At 33.3% G+C, this 23,429-nt stretch overlaps 3 protein-coding genes across 3 annotated transcripts; 2 read left to right on the plus strand and 1 right to left on the minus strand.

The window, feature by feature from the left end:
• The first annotated feature begins 376 nt into the window (after nucleotides 1-376).
• LOC133197415 (probable ATP-dependent RNA helicase DDX31) lies at nucleotides 377-15,417 on the plus strand. The gene is made up of 16 exons (XM_061333437.1): nucleotides 377-515; nucleotides 2,503-2,822; nucleotides 2,916-2,991; nucleotides 3,113-3,227; nucleotides 8,006-8,115; nucleotides 8,205-8,246; nucleotides 8,484-8,668; nucleotides 8,978-9,081; nucleotides 9,835-10,061; nucleotides 10,718-10,891; nucleotides 11,024-11,083; nucleotides 11,354-11,544; nucleotides 11,971-12,052; nucleotides 12,168-12,270; nucleotides 14,116-14,302; nucleotides 15,260-15,417. The coding sequence occupies exons 1-16, from the start codon at nucleotides 429-431 to the stop codon at nucleotides 15,369-15,371; spliced, it is 2,175 nt and encodes a 724-aa protein (XP_061189421.1). The 5' UTR covers nucleotides 377-428; the 3' UTR covers nucleotides 15,372-15,417.
• Nucleotides 15,418-18,187: 2,770 nt separating this feature from the next.
• LOC133196454 (E3 ubiquitin-protein ligase cblA-like) lies at nucleotides 18,188-19,614 on the minus strand. The gene has a single exon (XM_061332347.1). It carries the CDS (start codon nucleotides 19,546-19,548, stop codon nucleotides 18,559-18,561), a length of 990 nt encoding a protein of 329 aa, XP_061188331.1. The 5' UTR covers nucleotides 19,549-19,614; the 3' UTR covers nucleotides 18,188-18,558.
• A 333-nt stretch (nucleotides 19,615-19,947) lies between these two features.
• On the plus strand, nucleotides 19,948-22,567 carry LOC133196455 (uncharacterized). The gene has a single exon (XM_061332348.1). The coding sequence runs from the start codon at nucleotides 20,016-20,018 to the stop codon at nucleotides 21,303-21,305; it is 1,290 nt and encodes a 429-aa protein (XP_061188332.1). The 5' UTR covers nucleotides 19,948-20,015; the 3' UTR covers nucleotides 21,306-22,567.
• The last annotated feature ends 862 nt before the right edge of the window (nucleotides 22,568-23,429 follow it).

A 23,429-nucleotide genomic window follows, 5' to 3' on the forward strand; every position in this document is an offset into this window, starting at 1 on the left:
GCCTCTTGTTACAGTTAAAGTTACTTTCACCACATTGTTGAAAATAAACAGACTCACGGACCATATATTAAACGACATCTGTACATGAACAATGTATAACTTTTTTTTCGAAAAAATACAGTAGTATAATAATAATTTTAGATCTTTTGAATAAGCACATCCTCATCAACGAAATGAGACAGGATCCCTGACGATTTGAGGATGGAATAAAGAAGTCTTTCATAAAAATCTATATTTTATGATTTTAGAGGGTATTATGGGGATGCACACCCCCTTTAAATCCACCTGTTAATTTTTTGCGATTGCTATTATTAGAGTAAGCTCCCCTTGAGTCGTTCTTTAAACTTTGAAGGTAAGAAAAGTATATTCTTGTAAACATAAAACTTTGAGAGCATGTGGTAATATGTTCTTTACAAGTCTAAGAGAAAATGTCTGAAGAAAACTCATTACAGCTCAATTTCTATGTTGGAAATGAAAAACGGACCAAACAGAAAACGAAATATAGCAAAAAACGGGTAACATTTGGTCATTTTCAACAAGTAGATAATTTTTTTCCTCATTATCTTATCATCATGATCATTAGGTCCAGCATACTCTCTTGATTTAGCTAAAGAACGTGAATTAGCTATATAGCTTTATTAAGATATTCAGAATAGCTTGATCAAGCTATTTATATGCAGTTTTTCACCAAAATGTTTTTGTAAGAAATATACAGTACTGAAAGTTGCATGCATTTGTGCTAACCAAAATCAAAGATAGTTGTAACATTGTAGCCTTTGAATATTTTTAAGCAAAAGATGTATTTCCATTGTTTGGATAACTGTATACCACCTTGTGTGTGTTGAGTAAAGTGGACAGGTATGATTGCTTCACATTGTGTGGAATTTTCACCAATCAATTATCCTTGCTGACCAGAATTGACATCCTTTATAATTGCATTCAAAAAGTAATGATGTGCTCACTAATCAGTTGCTTTATATAGCCCCAAATCTTTTAGAACTTTCAGTACAAAGTCTGTCAAGGAGATGCAGTTTGATGAGCAGTTTTTACATGTATATAATGCTGAAAAAATTATAATACATTTAAGACAAAAAATGTGATAAATAGCTAAATCAAGCTATTCTGAATAGCTTAATAAAGCTATATAGCTAATGCAAGCTACATAGCTTAATCAATAGATTTTGCAGGACCTGATCATCTATACATGTCTACAGCTATTATATATTTATACATAGATCTGCTGAAAATGAATCAGACCTAAAGCATCCAGTCTGATCCTTTTGATTGTGTACAAATCATAATTTGGTATCCTAAGGTTACTGCTAGTACAACCATCATTTTCACTTGCCAATTAGGTTTTCTGATCTGCTACTCTTCTCACCGGTAGCGGATTGGAAACCCTTCGCTAGCAAAGATGGTACATGTACAGCAATATGTCCTATAGACTCTTTCCCATGGTACCAAGGACATCATGTTTTGCATTATGATTTAAAATACATGAATACCTTGGATTTCAAAATAGGTTTGATCAATAGATCTTCTCTTTTTTTTGCCAAACTTTCTGCCTTGAAAGAAACCCTCAAGTCAAACTAGTATATTGATACAGCAGCAAATTCAAAGTCTGTGAGGATTTAACATTATGAAAATGGTCTCTTCTTTGGAAAGGGATCTTTCATTATTCATCTTTTTTCAATGCTTGCCATCAAATTCAATAACATGAAGGTACATGTTCAGAATCAAATTATATGTCACACTCAAGAAATCTTCTCTGGAAAAAACAACAGCTCCCTTTCACACATGACAGCAATATTTACACCCCCCCCCCCTAAAAAAAAAAACAGATTCCTGATTAAGATGAAAAGATTTTAATATGTATACGAAGGATTATGTATATGAAGGAAAGTGGACTGTCTGTGAGAAATGTCTGCTATTTATCATAGACTTACTTGACTTAATCTTCTTCTTTCCTTGTGGAACATAGGGTTGTTACAGTCATTCTCCACCTGACCTGTTTATAGTTGTTTTCTTTGCCTTGTTCCAGTTTAATTGTTCCAATTTCTTCTAGTTCTAGCTCGATCCTCTAGCTCAGTATCAGATGACCTCTTACAATTTCCCTGAGGATTCAATTCTGGAGACTGAACAAGTCATTGGTTAAAATTTTAAGAGTCTTACTGATAGCACAATTAGTTTAACTTAAATTTTCTCTGCTTTGTTAATTAATCAATGTCAATAAAAAAGCAACTTAACACAGTATGTTAACACTAGGAGTGCCCTAGATTATTTAAAGAAGCTCTGACCAAATCATCGGCTCTCGGACCATGTCTTCTACCTCTTCAGCAATACATTCATAACTATTAATAAGCTTTTGATTTCAGCATTTTACCACACTGATAATCATAAATGATTTTTTTCAAGAGATGATTCCCCTTCAATTCTAAAAAAAATTGTTCATCTGCACCAAGTTCAAATTTGGATTAATATGATCCTTAATTTTTTTTTCAGGGAACAAGAATAAAACAAAGGAGATTACAAAAAGCAGCATCAGGACATGATGTTTTTCATTCAGAAAAACCAGATCAACCAGACAAATCAAAGACAATTCAGAAAACAAAGGGTGAAAAAGAGTTTTCATTGACATCAAATAAAAACAAATTTGAAGAAGAATATAACACTGGGAAAGTTCCTGTGAATGTATCCTCTTCTCTGAAGAGAAAACACCCAGAAGACTTGAGAGAAGTGCCATACAAAAAAGAAAAGAATGAAAATAAGGTGTTCATATCCTCTTTGTTCAGGTTTAATCCTGAAATTCCTAATGTTGAAAAGTAAGTCTTTTATTTATTTTGTCTTTTGTTTATTTTATACAAATTATTTTTGAAGTTAAAAAAACACCTGAACATTTATTTCATTAAATTTAGGTCAGCTGTTGCAAGGAAAAGAGAGGAGATTTTTTCTTCAAAATATTTCAAAGACCTAGATCTACATCCCTTCATGGTAAAAAAAATACATTGCATTGTCACAATTTGGGTCATTTTAGGTATAAATGAATATATAAATCTATATTGCAGCAGTTTAGCTTTAATTAACGGGTAAATGATTCATTGATTTGTTTCAGATCTCAAATTTAGAGGAGAGATTCAAGATAACACAGATGACCACAGTCCAGCAGAGAGCCATCCCACAAATTCTCAGTGGACTTGATGTACTGGTCAAGTCACAGACAGGGTCAGGTTAGGACACAGTATTTTTGTAGAGTTTTTTGCATTCTTTTAAGGTTCATCATTCCTCATTTCACTCATATAAGGTTTTATTTTAATGCTAATAATTTCCCTGAAGTAATTTCCATGTAATTTAAGAGTTTATAGATCTGATTAGTATTGCTATCATTGCCCCCTTCTAATTCAATATAATTAGAGGCCCATAATTCTCACCTGGTTCAACTCTCTCTCTCTCTCTCACAGGAATGAAGAAGTATGAATTCAAACTTCTTATTAATAAAAAAAAGATTAAATCTTTACAGCTTTCATTCCTAACAACAGCATCAAACCAATTACACATATGCATCAGATTTAGATATTGTCAATTTCTTAACAACTCTGAAAATATTATTTATAATTGTAGACATTGTATGAACTATTTAGCTTAATATATCTTTTTAAAGTTGCTTTATTATACTCACCCCATTGAAAGGTGGAGGGTTTATGGTGTGGGGATGTCCTCTGTATGTCTGTCCATCTGTTATACCCCATCTCTTATCAGCATCTCCTCCTATACCACTGAATAAAATTTAATGAGACTTTCACAGAATCCTTTTTACATAATACCATTGTACACATCCTATTTTACTTTTTGCTCAGACACATATTTCAGATTTTCCATAGCAAAACATGGACACTGCCATTCTTTTTATAATATTGGGGGTACCCATATATTATCCACAACTCCTCCTATACCACTGAATAAGAATTAGTGATATTTTCACAGAATCCTTATTACATAATAGCATTGCATGTGCACCTTCTAATTCACTTTTTGATCAGACACATATTTTGGGTTTCCCATAGCAAAACATGGACATTGCCATTCTTTCTATATTATTGGGGGTACCCATTTCTTATTTGCAAATCCTCCTATACCACTCAATAAAATTTAATGATACTTTCTTTATTACATAGTGCCATTGTGCACTTCCTACTTAATGTTGATTGGACAGATTTTTTTGGCTTTCCCATAGCCAAAAAAATGGTTTTGCCATTATACTTACCTGGTATATGAGAGTGTTTGGGGGGGGGGGGGGTTATTTTGTGAGCTCGCTTCTCTCAGTACCTGTAATTTAGATATTCAAGCATAAATTTCTCTGAAATGTTCACTTATGTTTTGCATGTGGAATATTGACACAGTATGGAGACCTGATTATTTTCTACTTTCCGCTGTTCTTAAAACAATGCATGAAAAAAATGCTCATAAGAATTTGTCTCCTTCAGAGCATTTGCAATCAAAGTTCTAATAATTTTAAGGTAATATAAGCAGTTGATGACAAAACAGTTACTTCTTGAATGAAATTATAAGAAAGCTAATTCTGGTTAACAAGAAAAATTCAGCACCATGTTAAGTAATCATACTTATCTGTGACTCACTGCACACAAGGTGATGTACAGTTACCCAAACAGTGAGAATACATGTCCAAAAGCAGCAATGTTAAATACGTCATAGATTTGGTTTGCTTGTCCGTAGTATAAATATGATTAGTCACACATTTGCAACTTTGTCTATTTTACATAAAAGGCATATTTAGGACAAAAAAACTGCATTTAACTAGCCAGTGAAGCTATATTTAATAGTTTGTTAAAGCTATAGAGCAAATACAAGTTACATAGCTTAATCAGGAGATTGTGCCAATCCTGTCTTACATTGTACATAAAAGATTGCATGTATTTTGTACTTTTCCTCTTTAGTATTATTCACCAGTGATCTATTTTCTGTGTTTAAATGACACTTCACAATTAGTCCACCTTGTGTGCGATGAAGCATAGATAATTTAGATAACTTTGTACTGTTACTAATCATTACAAATCAGGATTGGCTTTACTGTAACATGTATTAAGTTTTGATCCTGGAGTAACTATTTACCACCAACAGGTCTAGGAAAATCACTATATTTAGCTATATAGCTAAATCTACCTATATAGCTTTATTTACCTATATAATATAGCTTTATTTAGCTATTTCAGAGTAAATTTCTGTTTTATGAAAAGCAGACAAAAAGTCGCATAATGAGGCAGTATTAGTTTTCAACTTTGAAATGGACTGAAAACAATTCACCAAAAACCCACTTTTAAAAATGTTTCTCCTTTTGTGCAATTGCAATCAAAGATCTAAAAGTTTTGGGGCTATGTATAACAGTTAATCTGTGAATAAGCAGCTACTTTAACAAAGAAAAGCAGTTTTGGTCAACAAGATAATTGATTGGTAATAATTCAGCACAATGCAAGGCAATCACACTTAGTCATGCCTCATCGCACTTCCAGTAATGGACAGCTATCCAAACAATAGAGATGCATTTTTGGTTAAAAAGTGTTTAAAAGAGGCAATGTTTTTACTATCTATGCCCTAGGTTGTTTTTATCAAACCTTTTTAAAAAAATATCAGCCATAATTTTCATGCGACTTTTTGTTTGCTTTTCATAAAACAGAAACTTATTCTAAAATAGCTAAATAAAGCTATATTATATAGGTAAATAAAGCTATATAGGTAAATTAAGCTATATAGCTAAATACAGTGATTTTCCTGGACCTGACCAACTTAATAACTGCAGATAGCTCCAAAAACTGTAGATAAGTACCTTTATTCAGCTTGAAAGCCAGACATACATGTAGTGATTATCCCTGAACTGTAAATTTACAGGTGCTCGGCTTGTTTTAAGGTTGCTATTTACCTATTTTATTAAGTCCTTCAAATTAAAATTTCATTCAGTATCATAAGATTAAAATACAATGGTATCAAAGTGAACCTAAAATTATATGTCGGTGAAGATAGAGTTACTTGCTCAGATGTACAGCATCCATTGATTACACTTACCTGACTGCAGATTTGAAGCTCAATGGTCTGCATCTATACAGTACATGTAACCCAAACCTGGTACACCAATTAACAAATATAACAAATACTCACAAAGATAAGTACTCAATCAGAAAGGATTATCAGTTGACAAGGACTGTCTCAAACAGTTCTGCTGAGTGATAAGTACTCACCCAGATAGGTCTACCCATTGAGTAGTATTCACTAAGGTAGGTCTACCAAGTGAGTACTACTCACTCAGAGAGGTCTGTGCAGTGAGTAGTATTCATCCAGGTAGGACTACTAAGTGAGTAGTACTCACCAAGATAGGCTTATACAGTGAGTAGTACTCACTTAGGTAGGTCTACCAAGTGAGAACTACTCACCAAGAGAGCTGTACCCAGTGAGTAGTACTCACCAAGATAGGCTTATAAAGTGAGTAGTATTCACTTAGGTAGGTCTACCAAGTGAGAACTACTCACTCAGAGAGGTGTATGCAGTGAACAGTACTCACCCAGATAGCTCTACACAGTGAATAGTACTCACAAAGGTAGGTCTACCAAGTGAGAACTACTCACCTAGGGAGTTCCATGCAGTGAGCAGTACCCACTCAGGTGGTTCAGATTTTTTTCTGATATATTATTTCAGAACACACAATTTTCAGCTTACAATATTGAGCAGGTCAGGCGTAATCTTTTGATTAAGCCACAGTGTATATAAAACTTGAATTTGCTACATGGCTTAAATAAGCTATTCAAAATAATTAAGATATTAAATGCAGTTTTTCACAATAAAATAGACAAAAAAAATGTAAATATGAGACTAATCATATTAATACTATGGACTATTAAAAATCTAAATCCAAGATGAATTTAACATTTTTGCTTTTGAACACTTTTAAGTAAATTTAAAGATGTATTTCCATTGTTTGGGTAGCTGTAAACCACCTTGTGTGCAGTGAGTCATCATAAGTGTTATTACTTAACATTGTCTAATTATTACTAATGAATAAGCTTGTTAACCAGAATTGACCATTTTGATTTCCTTGAAGAAGTGACAACTGTTTGGTCATGAATTACTGCTTTACAAAGTCCCAAAACTTTTAGAATTTTGACTGTAAATGCTCTGAAGAAGAGAGTTTTTAACAAAGTAGAGAGTTTTTAACAAAGTTTGTTCATGCATTGTTTTCTCACAAGCTAAAACTTGCACATTCCAGAAAAAAATATAAGAATAGCTAAATAAAGCTATTTTACACACCCAAATAAAGCTACAGGGTATATAGCTACATGTACCGTTAATTCAAGCTTTATCTTGAGAGTGGTCTGGACTTGTTATCTGCACACTTCAGAAATATTACATGCGTGATTGAGATTTTGTTTCATCATTTAAAAATTGCTTTGTGTACAAATCTGAAACATAATGATGGGTCATGATTTTTTTAAAATCTGAAATCAGTCTTATTAAAATATAGAATGAGGCAGTTAAGGTGTAATCTGTGTTAATTAAAAGATTAATTCCTTCCAAGAATAATATTAGTAACCCTAGAAAAAGACTTTTAAAAGATTTACTGCAATTCCAAGTATTATCAACTTTGCCCAGTCCAGGTGGCTGAGCTATGGAACCAGGGTACACCTATATCACAATTTTGATATTTTTATTCCATCATATAGACATAACAAGGAATATTAACAATTTCATTTAAAAACATTTAATTCCGGAGGTTTTTGCACCCCCTTCTAATGCCACAAAAAGGTTAATGTACCATCTGCAAGGAATTGTAGTAGAAATTTCAGGAAAATGTTGAAAAGGTTCAAAATTTTTATTGACAAACTGACAATGGATGGACTGACAAAAATGTGTAGCACTAAAGGTGTAGGTTGCCCAAGTAACCCAGTTAACCAGTTTTAAGACGTATACACTGCATTTCACCTTTCCTTTTGTAACTACACAGGCAAGACACTAACATTTGCAATACCAGTAGTGCAACACTTGCAAGGAATCAAGCCAAAGATTTCAAGAATGGATGGAGTACATGCTCTTATCATTGTTCCTACAAGGGAGGTAAGTCTAGCTAGGGATATTGATAAATATTTGAAAATGATAAATTTGCACTGAAGAGATTTTAAAATGTAACATATTTTGTCTTTCAGTTGGCCATTCAGTGCTTTGAAACCTTCAAGAAACTGGTCAATGTAAGTAAACCTTTTTCATAGTTTAGGTACTATATGTATGAGGGATGTAGAAGTTTGTTTAATTTTTTGTTTTAGTCTCACTATGGCACAAATTCATGGATGTTTTGAATCCATTCAATGAGTAATGTGAAGAAAAGACATTAAAAATTTTTGCAGAAATTCAATTAAAAATGAGGGAATGGTTCTTTCTGGCAAATTTTCAAAATCAGTAGAATTAATTAAAGTGAATGTTTTTAGCCATTCCAGTGGGTAGTACCAGGCTGTTTAATGGGGGGTGAAAAACGAAAATCAGAAAAAGCAAGATTGCGGAAAGGGATGAGTATTCTAGTGTGTACACCTGGACGACTGCTGGACCACATCAAACACACTAATAGCCTGCATCTGGATAAAGTTAAATGGCTGGTGATAGATGAAGCAGACAGGTTTGTTGTTTTCTTTTTTTGTGTGTCATCTGCATGGTAGACAGATATGGATTATTGTGTTTCTAGAAGAATAATACAATATATTCGAATTGTTAGAAATTTCTTACATCAAATTTTTATCTTTGAGGAAATTTTTATCACAGTACCGGTAATATGGAACACATCTCTCAGATCTATAATCATTAAAAGAATTCAAATTGAGTGCAAATGAAATTATTGTTAAGTTTTGTATATAAACTGGATATCCTAATCACATGTTGAAAATATGTATCAATGAGTAAAGAATTAACAATATTTTTTTTATTTCAGAATGTTAGATCTTGGTTATGAGAAGGATGTAGGAGAAATTATCACTGCCCTGGACACAGAGAGTCACAGACAGACTGTGCTTCTGTCAGCTACGTTAACAGAAGGTAAATTTTACCTTAGCTTTGATGAAGATCAATTTGTTCTCAAGATTTATATTTGTCTATACATGTACTTGTAAATACATGTAAAAACTTTCAGAAACATAGCAATATCTGTATATTTCATGAATTAAAGGGGTCTGGATGCAGTTTTAAGTTTATTTCCATAATATGTTTTGATAAAATCCATGTCTTACATGTGCGAGAGGGTTTCAGGCCAATATATTTTAAGAGTATATGTTTAAAAACTTCTTTTATTTGAAAATTTATAAAAATTACGAATTCTGGGCATGTTTTATTGACATACATCCTTCCACACTCACAAACTAAAATCTATCCTTTATATACCCAGTATAAGAAAAGTGAAAAATATGTGGTGTATTAATAAAAGATATTAAAGCTTTAGTCAAGAAAAGTCAGAATAGAAATGAAAGAAAGCAAAACCAACACACCAGTATTGCCTGTTTGTGTTCAGTAAAACATAAACAAAACAGTGCTCATACCCATGTATACAACCACAGGTCTTTGCTGAAGAATACCATTGTGATTGAATATTAAGAGTTTGTAAATTCAAATAATAAGTTATTTTTACAATAAATATATAAATTTAAAACTGTAAAAAAGAAAATGGCAATGCAAGTGTGTCCATTCCCCTTTAAGTATATTCACTTTAAAAAAGTTTCTAATTTCATCTACAGAATGTAGTTGATATTGTACTGACCAACAAAATCCCTCAATAAATTATTTATGTAACAACAGGTGTAGAGAGGCTAGCTGGAATGTCTCTGACAGATCCACTCAAGATAGATGTATCCAATTCCGAGGAGGAGCACAACTCGTCGACTGTACAGAGCTCTGCTCAGAGCAAAGAGCAAGATAAATCTGAGAACTTTGTTGTGCCTGAAAAATTGAAGCAGAACTTTGTGATTACTCCTTGCAAACTGAGATTGGTCACTCTCACAGCATTCATCCTCCTTAAAATTAAGGTAGTACATTGTAACTTGACTTTACAGATCTGGGGCCCATTTTACAAAAGAACTTACGACTAAGACCAGAATTTAATTCTGCTAATAACTTTCTAATTTACATTAAATAGAAAATGAATTTAATCTTTTTAACAAGTATGTAGAAAGATACTTTTACACTAGCAATTGTAAACAGAATAATTAATTTTACAAAATTTTACAATCAACTAAAGTTTTTGGTCTTAGTCGTAAGTTCTTTAAAATTTGGAAAACGGGCCCCTGGTACCTAATTTAATTAATTTAATTGAATGACAGTGGTTCACTTTCATAAGAGTTTTATAGATAAATTCTCTCCGAAAAAAAAAAAATTATGTGCAGCGCTACATTAAAAATTCTACACAAAAGGTACTCTAGGTCACTAATTTTTTACAACACCTTATTTCTGTGAAAAAGATATGTCTTTTTTTTAGCAAGACAAAATTTTCATGAATTTCTGTTACTGTTGTACATAATCTTTAATAATAAAATATATGCGAGAATGAATCTTTGCAAGCTCACTGTCTCACGTAATTAAGCAAAAATGATGTTCATATAAAAAAAAGTGATTTACAGTATACAGTTCAGTGTTGATTTTAAGTTTTTGAAAGACTTTAAAAATGGTCAGTGTTACCTTGTAGATGGTGTCTAGCCCAGGAAAGATGGTGGTATTCCTATCCACTCAGGACTCTGTAGAATTCCACTACCAGCTGATGAATCATTTCTTTGGAGGGGAAGGGGCAGAGGAGAATGCTAATCTGGCTGAGGAGGGGGACATTGACTTCTACAAGCTTCATGGAGACATGCCACAAAAGGTTTGTTCCTTATTAAATACATTTTATATATAAAAAAAAGAAGACTTATTTGTCAAATCTACATGTATGTACAGGATGATAGTTCTTTATTTTATACAAACATACAATGGAATGAATGTACATGTATTGTAGGAAAGAACTAAGACTTACCAAGAATTTTCTACTGCAAGGACAGGAGTCTTGTTCTGTACAGTGAGTAATCGATTTTTTTTCTCTTATACCGGTACTTCATTTTTGAAAAATATCATTTTATTTTCTTCAGTTGATGTTTTTCACTTGTCAATAAAATTGGGTAATACATGTACATGAACTAAAGCTAATATACATGCACTCTCCATATACAATAGCTACATATACAACCTAATATTAAGAATTAGTTCTTTTTTTTAAGGAATATTAAGAAATTATACACATTTATCCATCTAATGTCTCATGGATTTGCTAATTATTTTTTCTGTTTAGGATGTTGCTGCTCGTGGCCTACACTTACCCGATGTAAGGTGGATTGTTCAGTACACCACCCCTGGGGCTGTACAGGGCTATGTCCACAGAGTCGGGAGAACGGCCAGAGTGGGGAAACAGGGCCATGCCCTCCTCTTTCTCATGCCAGCTGAGGTGGAATATCTGAAGTCTCTGGCAAGTCATGGAATAAGGTACAAAAAGTTCTGTACTTGCATACTTGATTGATGAAAATTTGACATTAATTATAGGTTGAAATTAAACTCCTTTATTAAGGTTCATTGGTACTCTGGTAAGAGAGATAACTCTTAACTAGTATAAATGACTAATAATCCTTTTAATATAAAATTGTCATGTTAAGAGGCCATTGCTGTGAAAATTTGCCCCACAAAGTATGCTGAAATTGTGTGAATTTTAATTATAAATTAGAATTCTTTTGAACAAACATAAGCATCAAGGAAAGATTTTAAATGAGTGATCAGAGAGAGATGAGGAACCTTAACTTCAACCTGAATCTGATGTTGAACCTTTATATACCAGTACATCTTCATGTCAACTGATGTCATCTCTGGTAGTATGACAAGGAAATTTTAAAATCAAAAGTGCCTTTATACTTTTAGTGTGGAAGAAGTTAATATGGCAGACATCTTGAAGACATTAATTATTGCTGTACAAGATATGGTTTCAGAAACAGAGAAAAAGGTAAGACAAAAGTGAAAAAATGTCTTTTTCTAACGTATAGCATATTGTTCTTAAAAACTAGCAGTTAAAAAGATTTATACCAAAATTCATGGTTTTGATTCCTTCAATATTACAGAGGACTCCATCCAAAACATTTGAAGAGTGTGCCACCTACCTGCAGCTTTGCTTTGAGAATCATGTGGCAGAAGACAAAAAAATGTCCCAACTGGCTAGGAGAGGTATGCACCGTAATAATGCACCGTAATAATGTGTTTTTCATGCAGATTTTTTTCATGGTTCATATGTAAAGTTTAAATGAAAAACATCCTGCGGCATCCTGTGGCAATATATTTCTCTACCTGATATCATTTGTATGTGCACTGAAATATTTTAAATCACCAACTAAAAATGCACACTTCAAATAACTATGACTGCAGTATAATGCATGCAAAAGATCTTTTTGTTCTTGACTGACTATGTCAAGGAATAAAAGCCACCTGTAAATTTCTACAATTTTTATGCCCCCCCTTCAAAGAAGGGAGGGCATATTGCTTTGCTGCTGTCTGTCGGTCGATCTGTCTGTCTGTCTGTCGGTCCACCAACAGTTTCTGTTCATTTTCTTCACAGAGGTTGCACATACTGAAATGAAATTTGGTATACAGATTTATCATAGGAATATCTAGGTCAACTTTTGTTTTGGGTACAATCGAGCAATTTTTGACAGAGTTTTGCCCCTTGGACTTAGGAAAATTCCAATTATTTGCAGTTTCCGTTCATTTTCTTTGCAGAGGTTGTTCATACTGAAATGAAATTTGGTTTACAGATTTATCATAAGAATATCTAGGTCAAATTCTGTTTTGGGTACAATCGAGCAATTTTTGACAGAGTTATGCCCCTTGGACTTTGAAAAATTCCATTTATTTGCAGTTTCTGCTCATTTTCTCTGCAGAGGTTGCACATACTGAAATGAAATTTGGTATACAGATTTATCATAAGAATATCTAGTTCAAGTTCTGTTTTGGGTACAATTGAGCAATTTTTGTCAGAGTTATGCCCCTTGGACTTAGAAAAATTCCAATTATTGGGGGGGGGGGGGCATAAGTGTTTCACAAACATCTCTTGTTTTTTTTAGCTCACCTGAGCCGAAGGCTCAAGTGAGCTTTTCTGATCGAAATTTGTCCGTTGTCTGTCGTCATTGTTGTTGTAAACTTTTCACATTTTCATCTTCTTCTCCAGAACTACTGGGCCAATTTCAATCAAACTTGGCAAAAGTATCCTAGGGTGAAGGGGATTCAAGTTTGTTCAAATGAAGGGCCACGCCCTCCTCCAAGGGGAGATAATTACGAAATAGCAAAAATTAATGGCATTATTGAAAAAATTTTCTTCTCAAGCACCAACGGGCCAGGAAAGATGAAACTCATGTGGAATCATTGTCCGGTAGTGTAGATTCAAGTTTGTTCAAATCATGACCCCCAGGGGCAGGGTGGGGCCACAATGGACGATCAAAGTTTTACATAGGAGTATATAGGAAAAATCTTCAAAAATCTTCTTTCAAGAACAGCAAAGCTATGATTGGTCATATTTATGTGGAAGCATCCTCAAGTGATGTAGAATCAAGTTTGTTCAAATCATGACCCCGGGGGTAGGGTGGGGCCACAATGAGTGATTAAAGTTTTACATAGGAATATATAGGAAAAATCTTTAAAAATCTTCTCAAGAACAGCAAAGCCACTGTTTGTCATATTTATATGGAAGCATCCTCAGATAGTGTAGATTCAAGTTTGTTCAAATCATGACCTCCAGGGGTAGGGTGGGGCCACAATGAAAGTTTAAACTTGTAGAGAAAAAAGTCACAGTTAGTCAAAAAATTATGTAAGCATCCTTAGTTAGTGTAGATTTAATTTTGTTCAAATCATACCCCCACTCCCTTTAAGGGGTAGGTTGGGATCACTTTTGCATTTAAGCTTTTCAATACTAAACTGATTTTTCCTTTTTCCTCGCCACAGTGCTTAGGTGAGCGATGTGGCCCCTAGGCCTCTTGTTTAACTTTGCAAGCGATATTTGAATTATTTCCTTTCATGCAGCCTTCCAGTCATTTGTGAGAGCTTATGCAACGTATCCTTCTAGTCTGAAGACAATATTCCACGTCAGAAACCTACATTTGGGCCACCTAGCTAAGAGCTTTGGATTGCGAGATGCCCCCTCAAACATCAACGAGAAGACTGGAAAACAGAAAACGTTTACAAAGAAACAAAAGTCAAAAAAAGATAGGTAAGGATTTTTTTTTTACCTTTATTTTTTTCCAAACATAAAAAATAGCATTTAACACTATCAAACAATATGTCAAACATATATGAAAAAATAAAATGATAAAGATTTTAGAACATGAAGCATGATAGCACATTGCTCGTTTATATTTTTTTCTTTTAATTATTGAGGCATATTGATGCATTCCTGTACATGCTGAAATTGAAAATAAGTTTATGTACAAACTGTACATTGCGTATCACAAAAAGTACAAAATAACTAATTATTAAGTATATACAAATACTGCTGATCATAAAAAAAGATGTCTGGTGATCTAGAGTTTTACAAACTCTTCACCCAGGCAAGGCTTTAAAAAATGCACATGTATAAATGGAGTTATTACAATCTCCTGAACACATATCTTATCAAGCTGAAATCTATAGACATAATGTGATAAAAAACAAATCAGAAAAAAAATTAACTGCTTTGTATAACATGTAGCCTTTCATTAATTTTGTGCAAAACAAACAACACTTTCCCAATAAAAGCTTTAGAGCTTTAAAATTACAGACAATTGTGAGCACAATATTTATTACGGGTATTATGTCAATAGGAGATCATCTGCACAAAATGAGACAACTTTGCCTATGTACAACCTTGATAATTGTCCATATCCCAAAATACAAAACAAACAAACCTCTTCATCTCAAACTAAATAGGGCCAAGAAAATATTTCAAGATACAATATCTGAGGATTTGAGATACTGAGGTTAAAATACATAAAGAAAAGAGGCTAGCTTAAGGACTTCCAAGATTCCAACTCCGTTCGACATGTCCATGGTATTTTAGATATCCATGTTCGAGATTCCAAAAGTTCGATAGTAATTATACCAGTATTCTAAGGGTTACCACTCCTAGCATAGTGAAAGAATTTGCACTTGCCTGTTATATACTAATATGTAGATAATTTGATTGTTTCAGATTTGGTTCAGAAGGTGGAGGACATACCAATAAATCTCATTTCTCATCATTGACAGTGTCAGAGTTTTCAAGTGGACTATCTAAAGCAAGCTTATCAAAACAAAAACATTGATACATGACCTGTAAATTTAATTACTTGTATTTTTAATAAATGCAAAACCTGCAACTCTCATGTTTAATTTGTAACATTACAAGAGGCCCATGGGCCACAGCGCTCACCTGAGTAACTTTGGCCTTGCTGTTTTTCACCTGATTTCTCCCCCCCCCCTCGTAGTACTTATTGTGGTCCCTCCCCCCTACCCCCGAGGGTCATGATTTGAACAATTTAGAATCTACACTACCCAAGAATGTTTCCACATTAGTTTCAGCTTTTCTGGCCCAGTGGTTCTTGAGAAGAAGATTTTTACTACATATTTCAATGTAAAACTTGGATTCCCTATTGTGGCCCCACCCTACCCCCCGGGGGTCATGATTTGAACAATTTAGAATCTACACTACCCCAGGATGCTTTCAAATAAGTTTCAGCTTTTCTGGCCTAGTGGTTCTTGAGAAGAAGATTTTTAAATATTTTTACTATATATTTCAATGTAAAACTTGGATTCCTTATTGTGGCCCCACCCTAACCCCGGGGGTCATGATTTGAACAATTTAGAATCTACACTACCCAAGGAAACTTCCAAATAAGTTTCAGTCTTTCTGGCCTAGTGGTTCTTGAGAAGAAGATTTTTAAAGATTTTAACTACATATTTCTATGTAAAACTTGGATTCCTTATTGTGGCCCCGCCCTAACCCCGGGGGTCATGATTTGAACAATTTAAAATCTACACTACCCCAGGATGCTTCCACATAAGTTTCAGCTTCTCTGGCCCAGTGGTTCTTGAGAAAAAGATTTTTAAATATTTTTACTATATATTTCAATGTAAAACTTGGATTCCTTATTGTGGCCCTGCCCTAACCCCAGGGGTCATGATTTGCACAATTTAGAATCTACACTACCCCAGGATGCTTCCACATAAGTTTCAGCTTCTCTGGCCCAGTGGTTCTTGAGAAGAAGATTTTTAAAGATTTTTACTACATATTTCTATGTAAAACTTGGATTCCCTATTGTGGCCCCGCCCTAACCCCGGGGGTCATGATTTGAACAATTTAGAATCTACACTACCCCAGGATGCTTCCACATAAGTTTAAGCTTTTCTGGCCCAGTGGTTCTTGAGAAGAAGATTTTTTAATGACCCCACCCAATTTTTGTATTTTCTTGATTATCTCCCCTTTGAACAGGACTTGGCCCTTCATTTTAATAATTTAAACTCCCCTTTACCCAAGGATGCTTTGTACCAAGTTTGGTTAAAATTGGCCCAGTGGTTCTTGAGAAGAAGTCGAAAATGTGAAAAGTTTACAGACGGACGGACAGACGGACGACGGACAACGGGTGATCAGAAAAGCTCACTTGAGCTTTCAGCTCAGGTGAGCTAAAAAGTGTAATCATTTCACTTCTTTAAGGTGACATGAGTCTCACATAAATAAACTTAAGAAAAAAATTATGAACATATTTACCAAACATTATCGATAATGGTATTATATTGCGTATTTGTTAGTTTAAATAAGGAATACACCCACTTTGTTCTAACGTCATGAATAGGACAAAAAGAGAGATTGTCAAATATAGAAAAGTACATATATACACCAAACATTCCACACAAAGTAGTGTGTTTGAGAATCAATTTAAATTATGGTAATTAACAATGGGATTGTGCTCAAATATTCTTGAAAATGTTTAAAGGATACTTTTAAGTGAACAAATTGAACTTAAAATCCATGAACACAGGAATCCTTAACTTAATTAAGTGTAAATCTTTAAATACAAATACTTCAAAACAAAGCAATACTTGCAAACCGGCCCTTGCAAACAGAGGTGTTAATCTTTATGTGAAAGATAAAGATAAGGTACTGAATTTTCTACAGCAGGCAAGATAATTAATCCCAGGGGATTAATTGTACTGCTGTTTCATCCTTTTATTATAAGTTTACAACCTTTTATTAGTTAAGAACATTTTCACCAATGATAGAATGAGGCTATTTTTACTGTACCTGTTAATAGTTTCCTTTAATTTATATAAGGCAGCAATAAAAAAACAATATATTTTTAAAAATAAAAATTTTTTTTTACTCTATCTCTTTCTTTTCTTTTTTTTTTTACATTAATTCCCAATGAAAATTATATTTCAATAAAATGTGTAATTGTATGGTGGACAATGGGCATCACAAAAATCCACCCTACTGTGAATGCAAACATGGTCCAAGATTGACCTTAACTTCAAAATAAACATCACTTGCGGACAGAGCAGTTAATCTCAATCTTACAGATCGAGATCAGGCTTTTGATTTTCTACAGCAGACAAGTCAATCAGGGGACTCATTGCAGCTTACATAGTTTACAAGTAGAACATTATCAGCAGTTATATCTCTTTGCCCATTCATTCTTATCCACACCACCACCCCAGTTCCAACCCAAATGACAATCAAACTAAATACCAAATAAGTCTCACTGCCTTTTCAACCTACATACCAAATTTGAACTTAATAGGACAACAGTCAAAAAAGGTATTAGGGAAAAAAAAAGAAAATTTGCAGACCTAAGAATGACAGACGGACAGATGGACAGAGTGATTACTGCAGGGCACCCGCAAATCCGTGGGAGCCCTAAGGCCATAAAAAATTAATAGTTTCTCAGGTCAAGAATTTCAAAATTTAATGCGGCAGGCAGTTTCTTTTTTTAAGCAGATGTTATACCTTTTTTCATGTCAGTCGTTCAACAAAATGATGATATCAACTGATTCTGACTTTTATTGTTCTCTTACATTAATTATAATATGTTTTCAACTTTAAATTATGTTTTTCCAAACAAAGTTAATTCATAAAATACCATATTAACAAGAAATGTATTGTTTATCTAATAAAAACGTCTATCTATTAGCATTTACGAAAAGAGAATAACTCAATTTTCTTTTTCAACTTGGAAAAATAGAAAACTGAGTTATTTCCCTTTTCAATATGTCAATAAAATTGATCAATGCTACAGTGTTTGACCTGATGCGGTGGTGCCTGAGAAACTATTGATTATTTTTTTTGGCCTAATTAGCCCCATCTCTGTTTACATTCATAATTTATTCATAAATTCATATTTTAATGTTAATCAAGAATTAGCACATGTTGTCTAATGTGTGATGTGCTAAATTAAAAGTCCCACTAAGTAAATTGAGTAAATAAGTAAACAAACAATAGTCTGTAAACCAACACAGCTACAAGTACACTCTTCTATACTCTTGGATTGAACTTTGACAAGTGGGACAGACTTTCGTCCGTGTCATAATGGATTCTGCACACTCTGTACACAAGTGCAAATGTCCACATGGAAATACAGCAGCATTTCTCTGCCTTTCAAAGCAGACTACACAAAAAGCGTTGTCTACACTGTCATTACGTTGCCTTCTGCGAACTGTTGTGTTGTTTCTAGATAAATTACTGTTTTCATTCCTGGATTCAGCTAATTCTGTTTCTGAGTCACTGCTACTACCATCAGCTTCTGAGTCTGAACTTTCACTTTGGACTCCTTCATTCTGAATTTGGATATACCTGATTGAATTTCTGATCCTTCTCCGTTTTTCAGGCAGTCGAACTACAAGTCGTTCTCCTTGAAACACTGCAGCAGGTTCTCTTTGGGGTAGAATTCTATTTATTTGTCTACGTTCTAATTCGCGAACTGCATTTCTGTCATTGTCCTCAGAAGCCATGTTAATTTCTGCTTCTTCCATGCTGTTCTCTTCATTTTCATTCTCCTGGTTTTCATACTCCATCCTCCTATTCACTTCTTGAATCATATTTCTGTTGTTGTCATCAATTTCATTGGAGTTGACACTTTTGAAGAGACTCTCTGACCATATAAGACATAGACAAAATAAACAAAAACAGAATACCCAGCTCAATGCTGCAAGGAAGACATCCCCAGTGCCAAGTACTCCTTTCAGAACTTGTTTTACTACCCAAATTACAAATGATGCCACTATCATCACAACCTTCCATACAAATGGTAGGCAAGTAATGCACGCGGAAACAACATGATTTGACAATTCAAAAACATATCCAATCATAATATAAAGTGTTTGTCCCATCAATCTCAACAGTGATGTCATAAAGTCAATGAGAAGATGGTCAGTGGTTATTATTCCTTGGGTAGATGTCATCAGTAATGCCAATGAAATCGATCCTATGAAAAAAAGAAAGAGAAACATTGTGCATATTCTTTAACACTCGCACACTTCTGAATCCAATTTATTTCCTCTTTTCTCTCCAATACAAGATATATAGTTCTCACTGCAACTACCATTTACATCTACTTTCACTTTTGTTACTTTCGGAACCTTTTTAATTTTTCCTTATTGTTTAAATGAAGTATCCAGAGAACAAGCTCAACTAAGATTATTTTATTTCAAACGATATTAATAATTTTACATAAATAAGCTCATTTATATATGTTATCACTTTGAATTACTTCACTTGTTGTTTTTTGTTGAGAAATTCAATTATAGGGCAAAATTTACATTGAATTCTTTCATATCTTATTTTTCGTTTTGTCTAGAAAATTAAGAAGAATGTTTTGGCAAAAGAATGAAAGACTGAGACAGGCAACTAATAATTATTTGGTATAAGCGTAGTATATGGATGCAGTAAAGCTCTGAAGAATATAAATGTGTGAAATATGGAAGATTTTGTATACTCAGTTTACTCAACTTTTTGCATTGTGTTTAGAAATATACAATATTACACAGCGTCCATCATAAAGATAAACTATGATGTTATATCTGGTTTCATAGCCTTCCTGTCGGAAGTGATTCGTTTATTTGTAAAATGCATGGATGTAACGTTTAATGTTGTATTGACGATTCTTGAAGCTTCAATTGACTTTTTAACAGAGTGCTTCAATTTTCTGAGAGCATTTCTCCAGTTACTATGGAAGTTTATTTTGTTATTGTTTAGTATTCTGGATCTTGTGTTAAAAGGTTTAGAACAAATAGTTTATTTTATATGGAGTGGTGGGAAATGGACAGCTGGGGCACTGTCTGCATCTTTGGAAAATGTCAAAGTGATAGCTGTGTCAATCTTTGAATATTTGGAGGTATTTTTCACTTTTGTCTTCAGGAATGTTTCAAGTGCATTATATTTGTTTGGAACATATTCACTGAACTTTCTTATTGGTGCCTACAATTTTCTCACATGGATATTCTTTGGTGCTGCTTCGCTAGTGGACAATGCCATGATATACTTTGCAGATTCAGTAAAATTTGTTGTGGACTCTGTATATTATGCACTGACCGACATTTTCCCAAACACACCTAGAGAAACGTACATGGGCATTTTGATGATTGTTTTGTTTTATATAGCCCTAGTGCATGCTGTGAGCAGACTGTACAGTCGAGGCTACACATTTCCCTATCCAAATAATATGAACCACAACAACGTTCCATATCCAAGATTTGGAAATGAGTTTTCTGATGATGAATTTGGAATGAGTGCGGATGAGGAGAACGATAGCAATAATTCTGACACAGACAGTACTACGACATCTGTGGAAAATGAAGATGATGATGATCTTTCAGATGATGATGAATTCTCTGATGAAGCATCAGAGTTGTCCGTTGTTGATGAGAGTGATGATGACCATTCTTCAAATGATAGTGACAATTCAATTGAGCCCATTGATATTCAGCTCCCCGTGGAGCCACAGTACAACCTCAGGAGATCTGCCACCCCTAATAGACAGAAGAGAAAGTCAACTCAAGACATGGAGAAAGAGATAGAACGAGAGCGTGAGAGACAGATGTGTGTTGTTTGTCAAGACAATAAAAAATCGGTGCTCATATTACCCTGTAGGCATATGTGTCTGTGTGTTGACTGTGGGCACAGAATTGCCAAGGCCAGACCACTTGCAAGGAGAATATGTCCTTTATGTCGAGAGAAAATCAGAACAATCATGAATGTTTACTTGTAGAATAAGAATCATGGATATACTTGTAGAATAAGAATCATGGATGTTTACTTGTAAATTGAAAAGTTTGGCATTATTTGAAAAAAAAATTTGGTAAAATCAGTTCATGTACATAGTACAATGCTTTGTCTATTGTTGCATATAAGTTCTATTTAAAATTTGTTGTTTTCATTTTTACCCTAAATTCATTATTGTTTGGATTGCGAGTTTCATTTATATGTGTAGTTTGAAGTGCTTTCATTTTAATTATGTGATGATTATAATGATGAGTTACAAAATTGTCAGACATATGTTGAAATCTATAATGCACTTTGACATGACTGTTATTTTCATTCAGGTTAAAACTTTGCTAAAACAGCTGTAGAACTTAGTTTTTCATTAGATCTACTTATGCATACTACAAAGACTGATCTTTTGATAGTAATCTATCTGTATTTTGCTAGGAAACAGCTGTTGATTTTTAATTTAAAAATTATGTTTACAAACTATGATTGATGTAATCCTTTTGATTTTTCTGTTAAAAAAATTTAGATGTAAATCATCCTTATGTTTCTTTTTTTTAATAATAATTCAAAGTTACATTTATTTATTAGCAATGTGTTTTGATTTTGGGGGGTAAACTGACCTCTTGTTAGAAGTGACCTCTTGTTATTGTTGTTGATACATGTAATTTACTGATAATGTTTAAATAATTAAGGCATATATATGTTGCAGAGATCATGTAGAAAACTTGACAAATGTAATTTACCTACTTGAAGTATCATACATACCTGGTTCCTTGTATCACATAAATATTATATAAAGTGTTTTAATTTGTAATATGATATTACTCTTCAGTATTTTTTTTTTTTTTTTTTTTTTTTTGTGGTTTAGAAGATTTGCACTTGTGGTCATGATATTAATTCAAATTATTGAGTTCAAATTATTATATTCAGAGTCAAATAACTTTATGGATGTTGCATCACTATTTCAATTGTAAGATACATGTATTTGAGTGGTAGTGGTATGGTTATACCCTATAAATGATCTTTGTAAGTGTCTACTTTTTGGTATATTTAGAATAATGCTAGTAATTGTTTTGAATTGATCAATGATGATGATGAATGGGGGAAATTAAAAAAAAAACACACATGAAAAATGAGTAATTTTCAAAGGGTAAAAAGCATTTTTTTGTACATGTACGTGTAATGCTTGTTTACTGCTCATTTATGATTCACCAATTGTGTTCAGAAAAGTATTTTGTAATTAAAATTAATTATCTATTAGCTGTTTTTATTTTTTTTTTTATGCATAAAGCAAAGAAAAAATTCACTAAAACCAAAACAGACATTTGCCTCAATAAGATGAGTGTTGACATCGTATAAATGTTTGAAGTCTTCTACCATTGAAGGAATTGCAAATGAATTTCAAAGTTGCAGTCTGTGAGATTTCAACCAGTTTTGTAGGAATTATGGTCACTTAATGACTAAAAATTTAAAAAAAAATCTGTTTTTAAGAATTTTTGAACAGTTTTTTTTAAATTTGACTTTTAGAGATTGAAGTACCAGGTAGTATTTGAAAATACTCTGCATAACAGAGTTACAGATCAACTTAAGTATGTCATAGGATTTTACCTTTTTAGCTCATCATGCTGAATCAGACGTGCAAGTGAGCTTTTCTGATTGAAGAGTTGTGTGTAGTCTTTAAAACTTTTCACATTTTCAACTTGGGAAAGATTATTGTGTACTCAAGGGCCATATAATTTGAAAGCGTGCACTGGTATTCTTGGCACCAAAGAAGTTATCTCCATTTTATTATCACAATTCATTTTTATATATATATTTTTTTTTTTTGAGGGAGGGGTATTTTTGCCCAATATGATATTTTTATCAAGTATGATGTTTGCCTGTGCAGAGTGTTTGCTTATAGATGTTTACTTCAATAATTTCATCTACCAATCATATATGTTCATGTATGTATTTTAGTCAATACGTGTATGAATGTAGTTCATTGACAAAATATATCGTTCATATCTTGGGCAGATCAAAACATGCAAAATGCAACTGTTGCATACTTCTGAAAGAGAGAAGTGTCAACATTGGATAGGGTGAATGAGGCCACAAAACTAATGCTTTGTGATGGCAAATG

Source organism: Saccostrea echinata, unplaced genomic scaffold (assembly GCF_033153115.1).
Source record: "Saccostrea echinata isolate AGI-Se365-2 ecotype Australia unplaced genomic scaffold, CSIRO_AGI_Sech_v1 ptg000030l, whole genome shotgun sequence".
Classification (NCBI taxonomy): domain Eukaryota; kingdom Metazoa; phylum Mollusca; class Bivalvia; order Ostreida; family Ostreidae; genus Saccostrea; species Saccostrea echinata.